Here is an 18,274-nt window from a genome sequence, read left to right on the forward strand (position 1 = left end):
ATAATAGTAGTCAAATCTTTTTGTAGTTTCAGTTTACTGCTTTCTTGAGTGAAATAAATGGTCTCTCAGATTTCTTTTGCTTTCATCTCGCTGCTCTAAGTACAGTAGGATAAGGTTCCAATTAAGACCCATTAAATGTTCACATTGATTCATGCGAGCCATTTTCCAGTTTTCTTTTCCTAACACAATCTCAATGCACCTCTGAGTTATCTCTGTGGTGTGTTTTCAGTTTAGCAGTTGCTCGTACAAAAGAGAATTATTTGGGTGTGAGGTCTCCCTTCCTCTTACTTCTCCAACCCAAAGTGCTGAGCGGAGACTCTCCTTCAGTGTCCTCTAGACATGCATATGTTTATCACCTGTCAGGTATGTCCAGCTGAACAAGGCATGCCCCTTTGGGGAGGGGGTGGCTGGCAGCTGGCCAGAGCCAGACCGGCCCTCCCAACCCCCCTCGGCGGCTATACCAGAGCAGTGCGCTGAGTGCACTGGGCCCAGAGACATCTACAGAGGATCCCCTGGTGCTTTTGCATCTTTCAGGTCCACAGATGGACCCTGGAGGCAGGGGACGCATAGAGCTTTCTCCAGCTTCTCCCTGGGTGGGGACACATACTCAGACAGCAGAGATGGCCCATCTACGGTAGTAGCAAGTGCATACTCCATAGCTTCTCCCACTAGGAGCAGGGAATCTGGAGGCAGACAGTGACCATTTCAATAACATCACCATCAACATCATTCTGGCCCAGGAAATGTGCTCATCACCATTGTGCATGGTCTAATTTACTTTGCACAACGCCATGAAGTGTTCTCGCTGCCATCCCTATTTTATAGATGAGGAAGCGGGCTTGTGCAGGATCACGGAGCTAGTAAGTGGTAGAGCTGGGACAAGAACTTATTAGGTCGCCAGGCTCCAGAGTCCATGTTCCCCTTATCAAGCTAGAAAAACATACTACTGAGGCCTTAAAGCAGAGGCCAGAGCACATGCTGCTGCCACAACAGGGCCTCTCCTATACCAGGTTCTCTCGCGGTGTGCAGCACCTGATGCCCCACTAAGGGCACACGTTCCCAAAGGACCTGCATGTGAATAGATTGAAGAAAAATATTTAAAGATGCCCTTAGGAAATGTGTTATTAAAATGATGAATGATGTGGTGGTTTGGGAGCCTTTAAGTATAGATTTTCCTGCAGTGTGATTTCTTAGAGTGGGACATACCTGTCAAAAAACGTTTTCTTTTTTAAACCCAATCATAAGTCAGAGTAGATTTGCCATGACAATGCCACCAACTTGGTGAGCAAAGACTCCAAAGGCATCCACTGCCATAGCTGAGAGTTAAATCTGAGACCCGAGTAATAAGGATGACAATTTACTCTTCACAACAATCCTAGGAGTTAGGGTTTGTCTCTATGCTATAGTTGGGGAAAGTGACACTCCGGACAGCTGGCCCTTGTTTAATCATCCAAGTGAAGAGAGGGGCTAGGATATGATCCTAAAACCGCCCCCAAAGCTATCTCGCACAGATCACTGTTTTCTCAAGTACAGTATTTGCCAAATCTTCAAACACAGTAGCTTCCTTTGGATCTCAGAACTACTGGTTCCAGCAAAAACGAAACTATGGGGTTTCTTTTAGAATAGATTAGAAGACAAATAACCCGTAGTGCCGAGGAAATGGCTCTTAAATTTTTAGCTCTAAATCAGGTCAGGAAGTGTGGTCAGTAAAACAGAAGTATTGTATGGTTCCAAATCTGGGACCATTTTAACCTTTCCTGCAGTATTATGCCCAAGGAAAGCTGTATCCTCGCAACGCCCAATCATTCATTAAACGCATGCTTATTAGGTAACTGCTAAGTACAGGCACTGCTGTGGCACTGGGGCCAGACTCTGCTCTCAAGGTACCTCCATTCTAGTGGGATGGGGTGGGGATGGGAGTGGGAACGGGGAGACAGACAAAGGAAATATATGGCAGGAACTGTATAAAGGAAAATAAAGTAAGGTAAAGGGGGAAACAGTAACCACGGGGCTTACCTACTGTTTTAGATACTGTGGTCAGATAATACGACATCTGAGAAAAAAAATCTGGAAGTCTCTCCAAACCATGCTGATTTCTGAGGGAAAAGTATTCGAGGTAGAAAGCAGCAAGGACAAAGGCTTAAGGTGTGTTTGTGGAACAGCGCTAAGACCAGCTGTGGCCAGAGTGGAGTATTTGTGAATGCTATACTTAGAAATGAAAATGATTAAATTTATCTACTTACGTTGGTCTAGCCATGTATTCACATTTCGTCTCAGAATTATACATCCATCTTCTATCAGACTAGGAAGGGCTCTTCTGCCAGACAGGAAAGTGAAGCCCAGAGAAGGGCAGAGATGTGCCCAGGACGGCTCAGCTGAGCAGCTGTGAAAGGACTGAGCCGCCCTCACTGCTGCACCAGCATTTGATCCATGGCGATGGGCTTTCCGCGACTCATGAGGTTCTTGATAGAATCTCCTATCTCAGTGGAGGGGTTTTCTTTGTGATGATACTTTAATTCTTTATAATCCGTCTCGGTGATTTATGGAAAAGGTCCTCAGTGACTGAAGACCAAAGCAGGCCCGGAAAAATTAGATCTACCACGGGTCAGGAGTTAAACTCTGACCAGACGCTCCTTCTGGCATCATTCTCTTATACATATCTGATGTCCCAATAGAGGATTTTCCAGGGAGCAAAGGATGACTGGGATTTGCGTGTGCAGCTGTCCTAACAGTGTTCACCCTGCTCAGAGGGTCTGGGTTCAGGTACTTTGGGAAGAGGGCGCTGACGGTTTATTTCTTGGCTTCCCTTGTGTCCTCTACAGCTCTGCTTCGTCTTGGGACGGAACTCGGAAGGGAGTGATTAGCTTCGTGTCACCTTGCAGTTTAATTACACAAGACACTAGCCTTCAGAATGACACTACTCACACTCCTGGTCTCACAGCCATGCTGAAGGGGCTTATTAGGGTCCCAGCTTTTTATGGTCCCACTGAGATGAAGCTATGGCTAGCTTTCAACTTCAAAGCTTTAATGTTAGATTTCAGGACAATTATTTTACTGGAATGTTCTGGATCTAAGTTCCTCAAAAACAAGAAACTGAGGAAACCACTAAAGGAAAGACAGTTTATCCATAGGATCCTGTTTTTTTTTTCTCCTTCAGATCACTATGTCAAAATTATGAATTTAGCCCATTGCTAAAGCAGGTGTATTATTTAGTGCTGTGAGATGGTGTTAACAGGGCAAGGGGGTAGCAACTGCTCTGTCCATGAGCATTCACTATGGGTCAGGCCCTATTAGGCTGTCTCACCTAATTTGCACAAGCTGGGAAGTAGTGGCGACACCTCCATTTTACAGATGAGAAAACTGAGGCTCAGTGGCCAGTAACTTGCCCAAAGTCATCCTGCTAGCGTAGAGCAGAATAGGGATTTCAAAGGCAGCTGACAATGCTCTTATCCTCTATGACATCTGACTTTAGGAACCACTGGAGATGGAGTTCAAGACCTCAGGGCAGACTGATTCATAATATGAATCCATTCAGGTACCACCCTACCAATTGCTGCTCGACCACACGGAGGAGGATCTGGGTGAATTACAAGTGTTACGGATCAGGAAGCAATCCCACACAAAGGGCGAAGAATGTCCTTTCTCAATTACACAGTACAAGCATCCATGGCCAGGGTTGGTGCTGAGTGGTGCAAGTGTCCATCCGCAGCTCAGCGGGGGCTGCCATCGGCTCTAGCTGATCCCCTAGGGAGGCAGCCAGGCATTCCCTACAAGCTCTCAGGGGCTTTACGTGGGGTGAGCATATGGTGCTCCAAACTACCCTTGTGTTGGAAAATCCATCTGAAGAGATGAGGGGAGTAAGAGGTGCCTTTTATTTAGCTTCTGTGAAATTGGTGACTTTCAATATAATCAACCCAAACAGGCAAATTTTGCCATTCTAATACTAATCAGGTCACTCACTAGAAGCGTTACATGTTTGGATAGGCAGAAGTTAATGTATAGTTAGGAAAGTTATTGTTCTTTTTTGGAGGGAAAAAATCCCACATTTTTCTTTGGTACTATAATAGAGTGTAACTTCAAAATGGTTATATTGTTGAAATTGTTAAGCTTTTCTTAGACATACATTTCCATTTTATGTAAGGAACTGTATTTGTCACACAAAGAAAGATACAGAAGGTTGAATGCCTGTGTGACAGCTAAAGAACGAGCTGCCAACACTGGGAGGACAGGAAGGCCTCAAACTCTGGCGTTTCTGCCCTGAGCCCACCACAGTGGACTTCATTCATGGACCTGCGTGGGGCCAGGGGAGTTTACCAAATGGGTGTGACCTGCGACCATCCGCCTTTGAGAAAGACAAAGACTCAAGAATGTTTGAGTAGGAATTAGGCCCCTTCTGTAAGTTCTAAAAGCTGAAATGGGGCTCTGGAAAACTGCCACTCTGAAAATGTCACTCTGCTTCCCTCACCTGCAGATGGTGTACAACGAAGAAAGTGACCAGTTTTTGTTTGCAGGGAAACGTCCAAGGTGAGCACAATAGATACAATTCAGATATGTTTAGTCAATCAACGTTTAGGTTTTCTTACTAAGTCATCAAATTACAAAAGACCTGGGAAATGCATTTCACCCAGCTCCGGCAGAATCTGGTTTCAAAGGCTTCACTGTCCAACTTCCTCGCCTGATCTCCCCAGAAGTGCTGGAGCTTCTGGTATGGTGCCGGGATGTGCGATCTGCAAGGGCTTCCCTCTGGAGAAGCTGGGTGGGGGCGGGGGGGGGCACAGGGATCCCTCCTCTCACCTGCCACAAGAGACTCCGGCTCTGAGAGCTGGGATCTATGGGGTCTTTCCAAATGAAAAAGTCACTAACTAAAATGAATATGCAAAGGTGCTTATTCCCAATACGGTAATATGCAGGCAGTCAAATAATCTGTCATTCGAGTTAATTTAATTATCAGACTGCATTTAATTATTCAATATAAAATGTAAATAAAGTGAAGGGCTGACAGCACTACTAATTATGTTCATTATAATAATTAAATGGGAAGGGATTTCAAAAGAGTCACGAAATTGCCATAAAATACAAGGAAGTTTTTGATTAAAAAAACATTTTAATTAGATACTGCAGCCCGATAGGAAACAGATGATTGGTTCCATCAAGAATGGGTATTATATTTTATTATTCAGGTTTCTCTTCTGAAGTCATCTTTGGTATCAGGGGGGCTCAGTACCTCCAGTTAATAGACTAAATGGTGGCAAATAAAAAGTGCCAATCCTTTATGCAAAGCAGTTGCCTAATAAAACAGCCTTCGACTGTTCAAAATCTCCTGTCTTATAAAGACACAAGCTGTTTCCCCAGGAGGAAATAAAGGACCCACTGCGGACATACAGGCCTGCAAATTAACATGACTTCTGACTAATGATACAGAAGCATTAAATGAATTGAGCATCATAATTTCTCCTCTGAAATTCCTCTGATTTAGAGAACGTGGCATCAGGTTAAATACATTCGCTTCCCAAGAACAGAAGAGAGGTGGAAAGGGCACTGACTGCACGGCCAGTGGTGGGGCGGGGGCGTCCCAGGTCCTGCTCGCAATTCCTTCCCTCCTCCAAGCCTCGGCGACTCCCCCTGCAATCTGAGGCAGCCGGACTGGATATTTCCGAGCCCTTCCAGGCGCAGACTCCATGAATCTGCGACCAGAGCTGGGAAGAGAGCTGAATGCTCTATTTACCACATCCCCTCAGCAAACACTCAGCAAATTACTGGGTTTCGGGGGGATTAGAAAGGGAATTCAATAAAACAGGTTTTTAGAATGAAATAATCAATCAGCTTTTTAATTGCAGAAAACTCCCTGATTCTACTGGGATAGGAGCAGTTATCATCTTAGTAAGCCTGAGGCTCTTTCCCCCAATGCAGCCGGATGGCACGGAGCTCGGAGCTCAGCTGCGAGCCGGTGAGCACAAGCCTCTGATGCAGCTAGAACTGTGGCCAGAGATGGCTCCACAGAGCAAGGCCCGGACATCTCACCTGTTAAGTCCTGGCTCATCAGTGTCTGTCAGTGGAGCTCCTCTACTAATTGGGGGCCGGGGGGCTCCAGGGTATTTTCAGCTTTTAAGGATGAGCGGTCATGGAGGCCGCTAACGAAGCCATCTGGTGCTGACAGAATCTGGAGCAGAGCAAGGAGCGTCTGAAAAACCACAAAATGGCTTGGAGTTCCCATGAGATCAGAAGGCTGCTCTGTCTGTGGTTCTAATCTTAGCCTTTAAAATATCACAGGCTCATGGAACTCACAAGGGAGGTCATCTAGAACAATCCACTTCTTTAAAAAAAAAGTTTTTTTTATTGTGGTAAAATATATATATAACTTAAAACTTACCATTTTAACCATTTTTAAGACTGCAATTCAGTGGCATGAAGTACATTCACAACATCATGCAACCATCAACACCATCATTTCCAGAACCAGTATGCCTCCCGTATTGTCAAAAATGCTCAAATCTCAAGAGGGAATATGATTAATTTAAGATCACACAAGGGGCACCTGGGTGGCTCAGTCAGTCAAGCATCTGCCTTCGGCTCAGGTCATGATTCCAGGGTCCTGGGATTGAGCCCCTCATTGGGCTCCCTGCTCAGTGGGGAGTCTGCTTCTCCTTCTCCCACTCCCCCTGTTTGTATTCTATCTCTCTGTCATAAATAAACAAAATCTTAAAAAACAAACAAACAAACAAACGATCACACAGCTTGTGGCCGAGAGGTAGGTTAGAACCCAGGCCTTCTATTTGCTAGACTGTAGTCGATTCTACGCTCATAAAATGCACTCATTTATAACTTGCCAGGATTTTTACAAGTTTCCTGAGCAAAGCACACAGGTATGTCCCAGCAGCCTTCCAATCGGCCTTCAGAGTTGTGGAACGGCAGCGTCTCAGTGTACTGTCTTGGTAAGTGGGCATTATTTTCTGTACCCCAACCCCTGCCCAGGATACACATTAGAGATCCCCGGTAGATGGGGTCTGTGATACGTGGGATTTTCTTAAGCAACACGAAATGAAAAGTACACTGAGTCGAGTGCAAGTTGCTCTGCAAGACCTGGGTCTAGTCCTGGTCTTCTAGTGATTCTTCATGTCATGTCCGGGACTTGCTTCACCTCTTCAGACCCTGGCTCCTCACTTGTTTGAGAGGCAGAAATATACCCTGTACTTAGTGCCTCACTGAAGAGCTAAAGAGGTCCAAAAGAAAACAGATGGGAAGAACAGTACTGAGAGTTCTACAAATACCAGGCCAGGGGTTATGCTTAGAAACAGCACCTCCATAATGTACAGTGTCTCAGTGTTTGACAATTACTATAATTTCTATCAATTTTTGATTTCTCCTCTACTTTTTATCATAGTCTTTCTTCTTGTCATTTCATCAACTGCCTGAGGCTGAAGTGACTTCTCTGATCTTGTTTCCAGTCAGAAGTGATGTCCAGCTTAGCGCTGTCTTTCCGGGAGGCATGTGTCCAGATGTGGGATCTGGTTTTTCTCCCTTCTCTAACTTCTTCATAACGAGCTCCCCTCTCGACAATTGTCTCCACATCCCTGTTGCATCTTCCTCCTGAGCTGATGAGCCACAGAGCACCTGTCTCCTGCCTGTGCCGTCTGGTACTCTCTCTGCCTGCTTCCTCGTGTCCCAGTGTGCCCAGTCTCTGCTCTGTTCCCTGGTCCCAGTCACTGCTGCCATGCCATCTCCAAAGGCCAGTTCCCTCGACCTCATTTCCCGTTCATTCTGGTGAGCCTGCAGAAACTTCGGAGGTATGCTTGATCTACAGAAAAGGATCAGTCTGTAATCTAGAAGCAGCAGCAAAACTCTTTTAACTCCCACACAATTCTGAGTTCAGTAAATTCATCGCAAAAGAGTTGGCTTCGACAAAAAGTTTCAAACCATCCCCAAATGTGGGAGTGCTGAAGGAGCTGAACTCTTGCGGAGAAACTATAACACAACAAAATCCTACCCTGCCCACGAATGACTCACCTCTTGACAAGCGCAGTAGACAGCATCACCATATATGTTGAACAACTTAAGTTTAAGACAGGAAATCGTTTGGTAAACCATGGTCTGTCTATACAACATAAAGCATGCAGCCAATAAAAATGATACTCACAACAGTGTGTGTCAACTATATGTCAATTAAAAAAATACTCACAAAGTATGATTTTGATACACAGATGGCGCCTGACTTATGATGGTTCAACTTTTGATTTTTCAACTTTGTGAAAGCATACACATTCCGTAGAAACTGTACTTTGAATTTTGATCTTTCCCCAGGCTAGCGATAGGATACTTTCTGGAGACGCGCAGTGTTGGCAGCTCCAGCCAGCAGCCCCCCTCCTCGGCCTCTTCAGCCATGTGATCATGACGGCAAACAACTGACAGACTGAACAACCATTCTGTACTCAGATGCGCTTCTGTTTTTCACTTTCACTACAGTATTCAATGAGCTAGATGAGATATTCAACACGTTACTATAAAATAGGCTTTGTGGGAGATGATTTTACCCAACTGTAAGTGTTCTGAGCATGCTGAAGCTAGGTGAGGTGTATGAAGTGTACTTTCCACTTAAGGTATTTTCAACTTATGATGGGTTTATTGGGACATAACCCCAGTGCAAGGAGAGGAAGACCTATAATGTCACATGTATAAACCAGGACATAAGGGTTTGCACAGTATGATCTCGGCTATGTAAAATATTCATACAGGGGTGGTGGTTTGTGAAACAGGTGAAGGTGGTCAGAAGGCACAAACTTCCAGTTATAGGATAGATAAGTTCTGGGGATTGTAATGTACAACATGGGGACTAGTACTGTATCATACATCTGAAATTTGCTAAGATAGGAGATATTAAAAGTTCCCGCCACAAGAAAAAAACCTGTAACTCTGTGAAGTGATGGATGTTAACTAAACTTACCAGGGTAGTAATTTTGTAAGATATGCATATATTAAATTACCAGTTTGCGCACTAAAATGAATACAGTGTTATATGTCAACTATATGTCAATAAAACTGGAAAAAGTATTCATAGAAAAAGGACTGCAAGGGAACTTGCCAAAATGTTAACAGTGGCTATCTCCGATGGTGTGGTCAGGAATCACAGTGATCCCACCTTCTCTATGCTTGCCTGTCTTTTTCATGATGAGTAATGAACACGTTTATAATGAGAAAAATAAAAACAAACTAAAGGAAAATAAAATACAATTTGGTAGGCTGAATGAATGAATACATGTGAAGAAAAGAAAATCACACAGATTTCCGTCAGCTTTCCTTCCCTGAGCAGCTTGTAAGAGACTCATGAACCCGCTGGGCACTGTCGGAATGCTCCCGGGGCGGGTGAGGGGTGGTGGTGAGAAAGAGCTGTGTCTGAAAATGTATACATTTGTATACATTTGTTCCAGCGAGGGTCCACATTTTCTATATTTTAATCATGAAAATCTTTCTAGAATGGACTGTATATTCCTCACCCCTAAAAGGAAACGCAGGGAACATACATTTTGCTTCCATGCTCATTCAGAGTTAGCTCTGAGGAGATAAAGAATCTTCTTGGAAATAAAGTACAGGGTTCAGGGTGCCTCTGAACCCAGACGGCTGCAATTTCTGAGTTTTGGACCCTGCCTTATTTTTTCTTTTGCTCTTTCTCCTTATTAGGTAGACGGTTTCAGCTCGTAGTCTGCGGCTTCTTACCTTGTACTCGGCTCTGTCAGTGTAACCAGCGCCTGTCCTTCTCCTGCCCTAGTCTAGTTTGCTGTAGGCTAAAAAGACCTAATAAGCATGCTTGTTAGAGATCTGCCAAAGTAAAACTTATTAAGTTTGGAGTGAGAGTTAAGAGTTGTCCAGAGGCCTTTTTCTCAGCTATAATCCATACTGTTAAGGTTGCAGAGGAACTACTATTTGATACGTTAGTTATGCCATTACTCTGGTTTAAAAATAAAGAGAAATAAAGTGCTCATCATAATCATTATTATTATTATTATTTTTACAAAATCAGTAACATAGTCTTCCCAACTTCTTAAAGCAGCAGAACCCTATTTACTAATGAACCCTTGCCTGAAAACCACATTATCCCAACAGTTAAAAGCAAAACTGCTCTGGGTGACTCAAGGGGGAGAAGCCCAAGTCCCGCCTTCTCAGGCCCCCCTCCAACACCACCTAGTAGCCTCTAAGCACCTAGGCAAAAGCCAAGCACCAAAAGCGGCTTCAGAAAGCCCGACTCTAATGCTATCTGCAAAGTGACCCAAGCGGAAAGGTGCAACCGACTTCATCATAACAAAACAAAGACATGGGGCGAACATCAGAACCTACGTGGTAAGGGTTTGATGCTTCTGTGTAGTGAAGATTATATTAAAAATATTTTATTTTTACAGCTCTAAGAGGAGGCCTTGGTGCTAATCTAGTGCTGACCACATCTCTTTGGATAGAATAAGTCAGAGACCTGTCCCTGGAGCCTGGGTAAAGGGCCTCACACAGGACAGATGGGTTCCAGCAGGCCAGCCTGCCTTTTCTCACTCCAATACCGCACACTCTCAGTGTTGGGGGAGCAGTCTAGGAAGTGTCCGGGGCCTCTTACCTGGTTATCTGGGTGGTTGACAGTGAAGTAGCCCACACAGACGATGACCTCATGAAGGAGGCTTTCACAGGAGACTTGGCTGCAGTGGCCCAGGAGGGAGCTGGCGATGTGCCGGAAAGCCAGGGACAAGCCCTCTGCCCCTACAATAGACTGACAAAGACAAGGAGCGGTTAGAACTCCTCAGCTCAGGGACAGGCAGGGCTGCAAATCACAGAGCAAGACTGGACCCTGTGCACTTTCTGCTATGGTGCTGGAAAAGCATAGGAAATTTCTAGAGCACTATGTTTCAGAGTTCAGTTCAGGGATTCCCGCTCTAATAAATGACCACAATAAGTGGAATGTTTAACCTGAGAAGAGACATGGAGAAATACGCTTACTATGTGGATCAAGACACTATCCGCCTAAACCACGGTTATTTATTCCATCTGCAGTATGGAATTTTCTTCTCATGGTACAAATAGTCTCACTGTAGAAAATTTGGAAAAATACAAAATACCAAAATTCTCCTGTGAATCTATCATTTAGCTAACGTCTAATACTTTTTTTTTTTAATCTGAAAGAGAAAACATTTTCTTGAACACAGGGATAAAAACACAATTCCAATTATTTACTGATGTTCAAATAGGGAAGCAATTCGAATAACGGCTGCTTATTATTCAAATAAAAGGCTCTAGAAACCCAGCGTTCCCAAAAGAATGTAAAAAAACCAACAACCCACTTCCCCCCAATAAAAACAAACCACGAAGCCCCCTCAACTGTGAGGCTTCTGGGATCCTTTCTCTAGACAGGCAGAGGGCTGTTGTTGGTGGGCGACGCGGGAGGAGAGCCTGACTCTGTCTGTGCAGCCTGAAGCTTCTATTTAATAAACATGTCAAACAGACAGAGCGACAGGAGGGCAAAGGGGAGAGGCAAAGCCCACAGAATACACTCGCAGCCGACACTGGAATGAAGCACCACTGCTGGCTTGTGGGAAAAGGCCGTGTTTTAAACTCATCTCTTGATTTGAGGTCTTGCTGGGCTTGAACCAGGTCAGATACGTTGCAGCCTGGAAGTTGCCATGAATTCACTTTGCCTAACGGTGGTGAAACCCAGTCCTGTTAGTGAGTATTGCTGAAATAAAATGACCACTAAATTTTAAGAGTGCCTTCTGTCTCAGTTTCATTGCCCTGAGACAAAATGTTTTTTAAGCCCCAAAGAGGCTTCATGAGAGCTTTGTTCCTTTAAATCAAGTAATGACACCTTCTCAGCTCAGCCCTTATTTAATTAGTTGTGTCCAGCATGCTGTGACCCAGTACCCTCTGTTTAACCTTCACTGATAAGAGCAGGGCAAAGGGCATGTAAGTTTGAATATAAAAATTAAACCAATTTTTCAAGGAAACTATATTTCCTTTTTAGCCAGAATTAATTGCCAAGTCAGTACATTGATTTGTTTCTTGAGACCACCTTCGATTGTAAAATCTGTCAAAGTGTATGCAATATACAATATCCAGGATCTCAAGGCCATCTGTGCCTATGAATTCACAGTGAAATCAGACTCTTTGCTGAAGGGGGAAAATATTTTGACAGCCTTATTAGTATACAATGAAATGGAACAAGCTAAGAAAATATTTGAATGGATAACCTTATGTTGCTACTACATGATGGGTTCTCACATGAAACGAGCACAGGGGCTTATGGCTTGGCAGAAGCGTGGAGGGGCACTGGGAATGCTGCACTCAAAAGTCAACTTTCTGAACCAATGTCTGCAAAGGCAGTTTGGGCAAATTCTTCCTCCACATTCCTTGAGGGCCTACTATGTGCTAGCTAGCATGGTGCTTCTACCTAATCTCATTTAGCCCTCATACTTGTGAGGTAGGTGTTTTTCGTTTATTTTACAGATGAGAAACTGAGTTCAAATGACTTGTCTAGGGTCATAAAACTTGGTAGTGTAATGGCCCAAAGTCACATCAGTGACTCCAGATCCAAAGGTTGATGAGGATGCCCATTATAGCTCTGTGTTCTTGTGATGCCTTGGGCCTCAAATGGTCAACACGTCTTACACCATCTAATTCAACTCCTTGGCAGGTCAGACAATTTATCTCATTTTGATTGTGGTCCTCTCAGGCAATTTATAAATTGTCTCCCATATTTTCCCGAGGTCAGACCCATGCGTACCTAAAATCTCTTTTCCTGTCTTTTATAAATGTAGTTCCTAAGATCTCACTTTTGACATGTAAGTTGTCTTGATGAACTAGAACCTGAGTTTCTCTGACCATATTTATCATAAGAGCACTTTTCTCCCACACTTGCCCATTGCTTTGTGATGCATACACTGTTATTTTATACTGTATTTACCTGAGTGTTACATGCTTGATCAGATGTCCATCTACATCAGTGATATCTGGTGGATGTTTTACTTTAGCTTGCTAAACAGAGTGCAGTGGTCCCAAAAAATGCCTATAAATCCTAGACAGTCCTCCCACTGAGAGGTGGGGCCTATGCCTTCTCCTATTGAATCTGGAGAGCTTATGACTGATTGAACAGAGAGTATGGCTGATATGTAGCTATACGACTTGTAAGGCTAGGCCATAAAAAGCCATGCAGTTTCTGTTTCTTTTGGAACATTTGTTTTCTGGAAGCTTCCTCTCAGGACACTCACTCAGAACCCAGAAACCATGATGTTTTAAGCCCAAGTCACACAGAAAAGCCGTGTAGAGTCTTTAGCCAACAGTCCTTGGTGAACCCAGTCTTTCAGTCATCCCAGGCATCAAACAGAAGAGTGAAGGAGCCTCCGGATAATTTTAGCTCCCAGCTATGTGTGTCAACCTGTCCCTCCATTCCCTCACTTGTCTGAGGCTCTCGGCCGAAGCCTTACATAAGTGACAAGTGACAAGTCACCCCTATCTGAATTCTGGGCCCATAGAAACTGTGATCATAATAAAGTGGTTATTGTCTACTAAGATTTTTTCTTTTAAATGTATAAAAGTAACTGGAACAATAAGGTAATCATTGGCAGATGTATTAGAGGTCCCGAGGCTAGAAATTCTGGGCATTTGGGGGCCCACATGTGCTGATGAGGAGGAAGAAAAAACGAGCTGGACCTTGAATTTCGAAAGGATGACAGCCAGGAGGAAGGTTCATGCAGGCTTTCCTGGCCCATGCACTAGTTAAGAGGAAAAGGGTATGTGGGAATAATGTCTGAGGAGAGAATGAGAAATAATTATGGCCAAACTGACTAAGATAAGAGAAAACAGGAGTTAGAACAGAGATAAAAAAAAAAAAAAAGGAGGAGGAAAAAAATAGAAAAGAAAATTAAGAGAACTATGGAGCTCCATGAAGGACAGAGAGACAGACGTAAATGTACCAGAGAACTGTCAGGAACCAGCCAAAAAAGGGCATTCCGCTTGGGAGGCAGGGCATTTGATTCTAAGAATGGGTTGAACACTCTTGAGTCACCCTGGTGTTTTGCCTGCTGTTTTTGACAAAAGCAGCTCAAGTAGGGAATACATTTCAGGCTAGACACGGTGAGGAGGTAGAGAGAAGTCTCGGTTTTTATGTTCGTTTGCCATGAAGGGCTCCAAAAATAAGCTTCTGACTTTTCTAATATTATTTGTCATTGCACCTAAGGGCCACTAGGGGAGCAGGGCTGGTTGGGGTTCAGTGGTGCTCCTTTTGAGTGAGACTGAACAGGCTGTGAGCTCACAGGAATGGTGTGGGGGCGCATGGATCTGGGCTCCCTGACACTCAAGAGTGACTGATGGAACGGCTGACTTAACACAGGTGCTTTTGCTTATCACGTGGAGCACCGTGCAGCAGTTCGAATCCTGGTCAGAAGACCTCTGCCACTAGAAGCTAAGAGACAGTTTTCAGATATTTTGTTTTCATGATCCCTGGTGACAAAGGAAATCACTCTACTTGGACTAGCTGATGGGTGACTGCTAGTCTCCATGTTCTGAGGACAAAAACTTAGTGTCTCCTGATTTCCAAGCTGTTTCGACACTGAACAAATGGGTTTGGTTCTTCACAAAACCCAGATGTTATGTTCAACCCAGAGGCATGAACCACTGGCATTTTCTGGAGCAGACAATGTGAGGTGTGCCTATAAACTCTCAGAACTTCATACAGATTAAGTAGTAACGACCTCAGGCCAGTTCAAGCCCTTTGGAAACTGAAATGCATTAACCCTAAAGAGACTTCTGTTCTTGGGATGGATAAACTAACTCTTCAAAGTGGAAAGATATCGAATCCAATGATACAACTTACTAATTTCCTGTTGCGAATGGAATGACAGGAAGACAAGAATTCCACATTTGTCATCAGCTACAAAACAAACGTTTCTTCTAATTGGGAACGGCCAAAGTCCACCATTTTCATACGTTTGTATCTCTATAACCTTTTTCCCTCTGAGCAAAGCAATTCATCTAAATTATGGGTTCATCATCTGCCAAGTTTGTTCCTTTTTTAATGAAATCGCTTGACAGTTAATAAACCGAAAGAGAAGTCTACTCCTTGGGGCTTGCTCTGTTCCAAAGGTTCAGTGTTTTTGAAAATTAAATTTCCTACATGAAAAAAATCTATTTCTCAGCTGACAGTCTGGTGTTACAACATAAAGCAATTTTTCTTTCTTCAGCTATAAAAACTGAATTTATAGGGGTATGCACATATAACTACACATGCACTTTACACTGGACACAAGTCAGTTAAATCATCCACAGAAAGTCCTATCAATCAAAACAATTTATCTAATTTTGGTTCTGTTTATGTAAGAAACCATGACTTTCTTTAATATTTAAAAGTTGATGGGATAATAATGCCTTTCCATAGAGAAATCAAGACAAGATTTATTCGTAGCAGAGTGGCACAGATTTTGGGGCCAGAAAACCACAGGTACCAGTCCTGGCAAAGCCATGTGTACCCTTGGGCAAATTACTTAACTGTCAGCATTTTCCTCTGTAGAATGGGTATAATATTTTGCAGGACCATCATGAGCATAAATGAGAACACATATGTAGAGCACCTAACATGGTTTGCAGAAGATAGTAGCTTCATAAATAGTATGTATTGTGATTTCCTTTACTGTGGTTTATTCGTTCTGTCCCAAATGCAGAAGAACCTCACACCATTACCTACACTAAAATCTGAGCTCTTGGTTGGTTAACATCAACACTGACCAATGCTTGGTACCTGGAAAGCAGGCAGATCAAGAGCTGCAAAACTGTTGAAGAACTGTAAACTCTGAATGGCCACTTGGACTGTATTCTGAGCGTAACTCTCCTTGGGGCTGGCAGTGCTGGGGTCCGAGATGGTGCCGTGGAAGAGGACACAGTAGAGCGTGTGCAGAACTCCAGCCAGGTCCGTAGCCTGAAGAGCAGCGGTCAGTCCTGTGGGATCCTGGCGATTATCGTCAAATATGCTGTATGACCTGACAAAGAAACATTCAACTCTTTAGAAGAAATCTACTTAAGGATGTGAGCATTTTTATAGGTCAAATGGAATGAGACAAGCAGATCGTTAAAAGCAAACCATCTGAGTCATGGAGTAAGGTAACCAGAAACCTCAGGGAATAGACGCAGCCTGCAGCCTTCCCCTGCCCAGGAGGGCGGGCGGCTGGCCCCGTTCTCCCTGGGGGGAACCCCCCTGTACTTTGTAACCTAGGTGGGTTTGCTTCGTTTAGCTTCTAGGGCAAACTGGACAGAGTCCAGGAGAGCTACTGGAACTCTGAAATAGCATAGTCTCCTTTCTGGATACACAATCTTCTCAGGGGAGGCAGCTACCAGGAAAGTGTGAGGCCTCAAAAACTCAGTCGTGTTGGTATCCTGTGGTAGGGAGACACTTCGCCTGCTTTTAAAAGCACAGTTCCATCACGGAGGAATATTGGCGGGATGGGCCATAGGGGCCGAACTCCCAAGAACAAGCAAGTGCTGGATTAGCCTTACACAAATCACCACGAAGCCAGCTTAGTAGCTGTGGCAGGCAAGGCTATGGGTGAACAAGAAGCAAAGGCTGTGGCAAGTGAGTTCCTCAAATCAATAGGAGAGCCAGCAAGGGTTTACTAAATCCATCACACTCCTGAACTTGGGTTTACACGAAGCAGCTAGTGATCAAGAGCCTGCAGTTTTAGTAAATGTGGCAGCCACGCATTTGTCCACACTTTCTTCCCCCTAGACACTGCACCCAGATTTCTCTCCGAGGAACGACCCCCCCCCCACTCTCTTGTAAAACCTATGTGCTCCAGGGGGCCCCCTTCCACTTCATTCTGACTCCAGGGCCTAAGGTACTAAAAGGCACACTTCATTTCTCTGGCGGCCCAGTATGGCTCAGGGATGGCACCTGTCACAGTTAGAGCTCAAGGAACCAATGGAGATGCCTTTGCTGAGATGCTTGGAAAGAAGCCCTCACTTTTTCTCCCCTGGGCTTGAATCTGAGAAGATGTAAGGTTTGCAGCTGCTCCAGCTGCATGTTCTACGCAGATCCTCAGGTCTCTCCATGCCCTTCCATGTGGGCCGGTCTTTCCTTTCATGGACATACGTTTTTCCCCCCCTCGGGAAGAGAAGTTACAAGTCCCTGCTCAGCGTCTTCCTTTATGATAGATACTCTTCCCTATTTTTAACATGGATACAGGTCCCCCCACCGTGCCCACCCCCCAAGGTTGTTTTGTTGTTGTTCCTTTCAGGTGGAATCTGGAATGTGAGAGGGGCATTAAAGATCTATGCTAATCTCATTAATTTGCCCAGAAACACTAATAAGAATTCAGAAGTGCTGGCTGGCAAGTTTCTGGTCTCTTGTCTAGTTTTCTAATTCGCTACTAGTTTCATCAAAGTAGAGTTTTATTCATAACCATGGTAAACATTTATTTTTTGAATGTGGACTATTTCTGATACTAAGTGAGATAACATTATACATTATACCCCTCATTCTCTTTTCAAGAAAGTAGCTCTCTCAGGAAGCACTGTCATCTCATTGTCATATAACAGGATCTGCTAAGTACATTCACATCATTTACCTCATCGGTTTTTCACAGGTGGTAGGGAAGGTATTGTATTGCTCCCCTTCACTGCACCCACGAAGATTAGTTGAGACACTTTAGGTCTTACACACTTATCAGTGGCAAAGGCAAATCTGAGGACCAAAACATCCAGGATAACCAGGAGGTGACTTTTCTTTCCATCCCTTTTCTTAAGTCAAATCTTGGGGTTAACTGAACACCATTAAAGTATAGGGAGACTATAATGTAATCTTGTATCATCACGGAGAGATACGTTTTGTTTTATGGGACAGGATATGAACACAAAGTCAAGAAATGATATTTATTTGCTTACAGGAACATCTGAAACTTTACACAAACTCTGTTAGCTAATGTCAGTTGGCCCGCCCCTCTTTTCTTTCTGCCATTATAGCCCTAAGAGCTTGGGGTCATACCCTGAATAGAGACATGAGTAGAGATTAATGTGTCTGACATTATTATATAGGCTCCCAAAAGGGGTCTGTGTTTGCTTAACACTGACTGCCTTTTAGAACCAATGGCAAGTCAGAAGGCATTTTTACCTAAAGTTAGTTTCCACTAGGCTTTTGGAAATTTGGGCATGAGTGACATCAGTGCTGGTGACAACAGGGTTTTTGCTCTGTGATTCAGAATGCTGACCTTACCCTTATTGCCTGTGTTGTTTTTAAACTGATTATTAGCATATGCAAATATAGGTACTC

The 18,274-nt window shown here is 43.9% G+C and overlaps 1 protein-coding gene across 1 annotated transcript in view; it reads right to left on the minus strand.

The window, feature by feature from the left end:
- Window positions 1-18,274, minus strand: part of SCAPER (S-phase cyclin A associated protein in the ER) — a 473,451-nt gene that overhangs the window by 20,278 nt on the left and 434,899 nt on the right. Inside the window, exons 28-29 of the mRNA XM_080809794.1 lie at window positions 15,755-15,992; window positions 10,592-10,741 (exon numbers count right to left, since the gene is read on the minus strand). Of these exons, the coding sequence (XP_080665920.1) occupies window positions 10,592-10,741; window positions 15,755-15,992 (388 nt within the window). The remainder of the gene's footprint in view (window positions 1-10,591; window positions 10,742-15,754; window positions 15,993-18,274) is intronic.

Source organism: Martes martes, assembly GCF_963455335.1.
Source record: "Martes martes genome assembly, chromosome: 7".
Classification (NCBI taxonomy): domain Eukaryota; kingdom Metazoa; phylum Chordata; class Mammalia; order Carnivora; family Mustelidae; genus Martes; species Martes martes.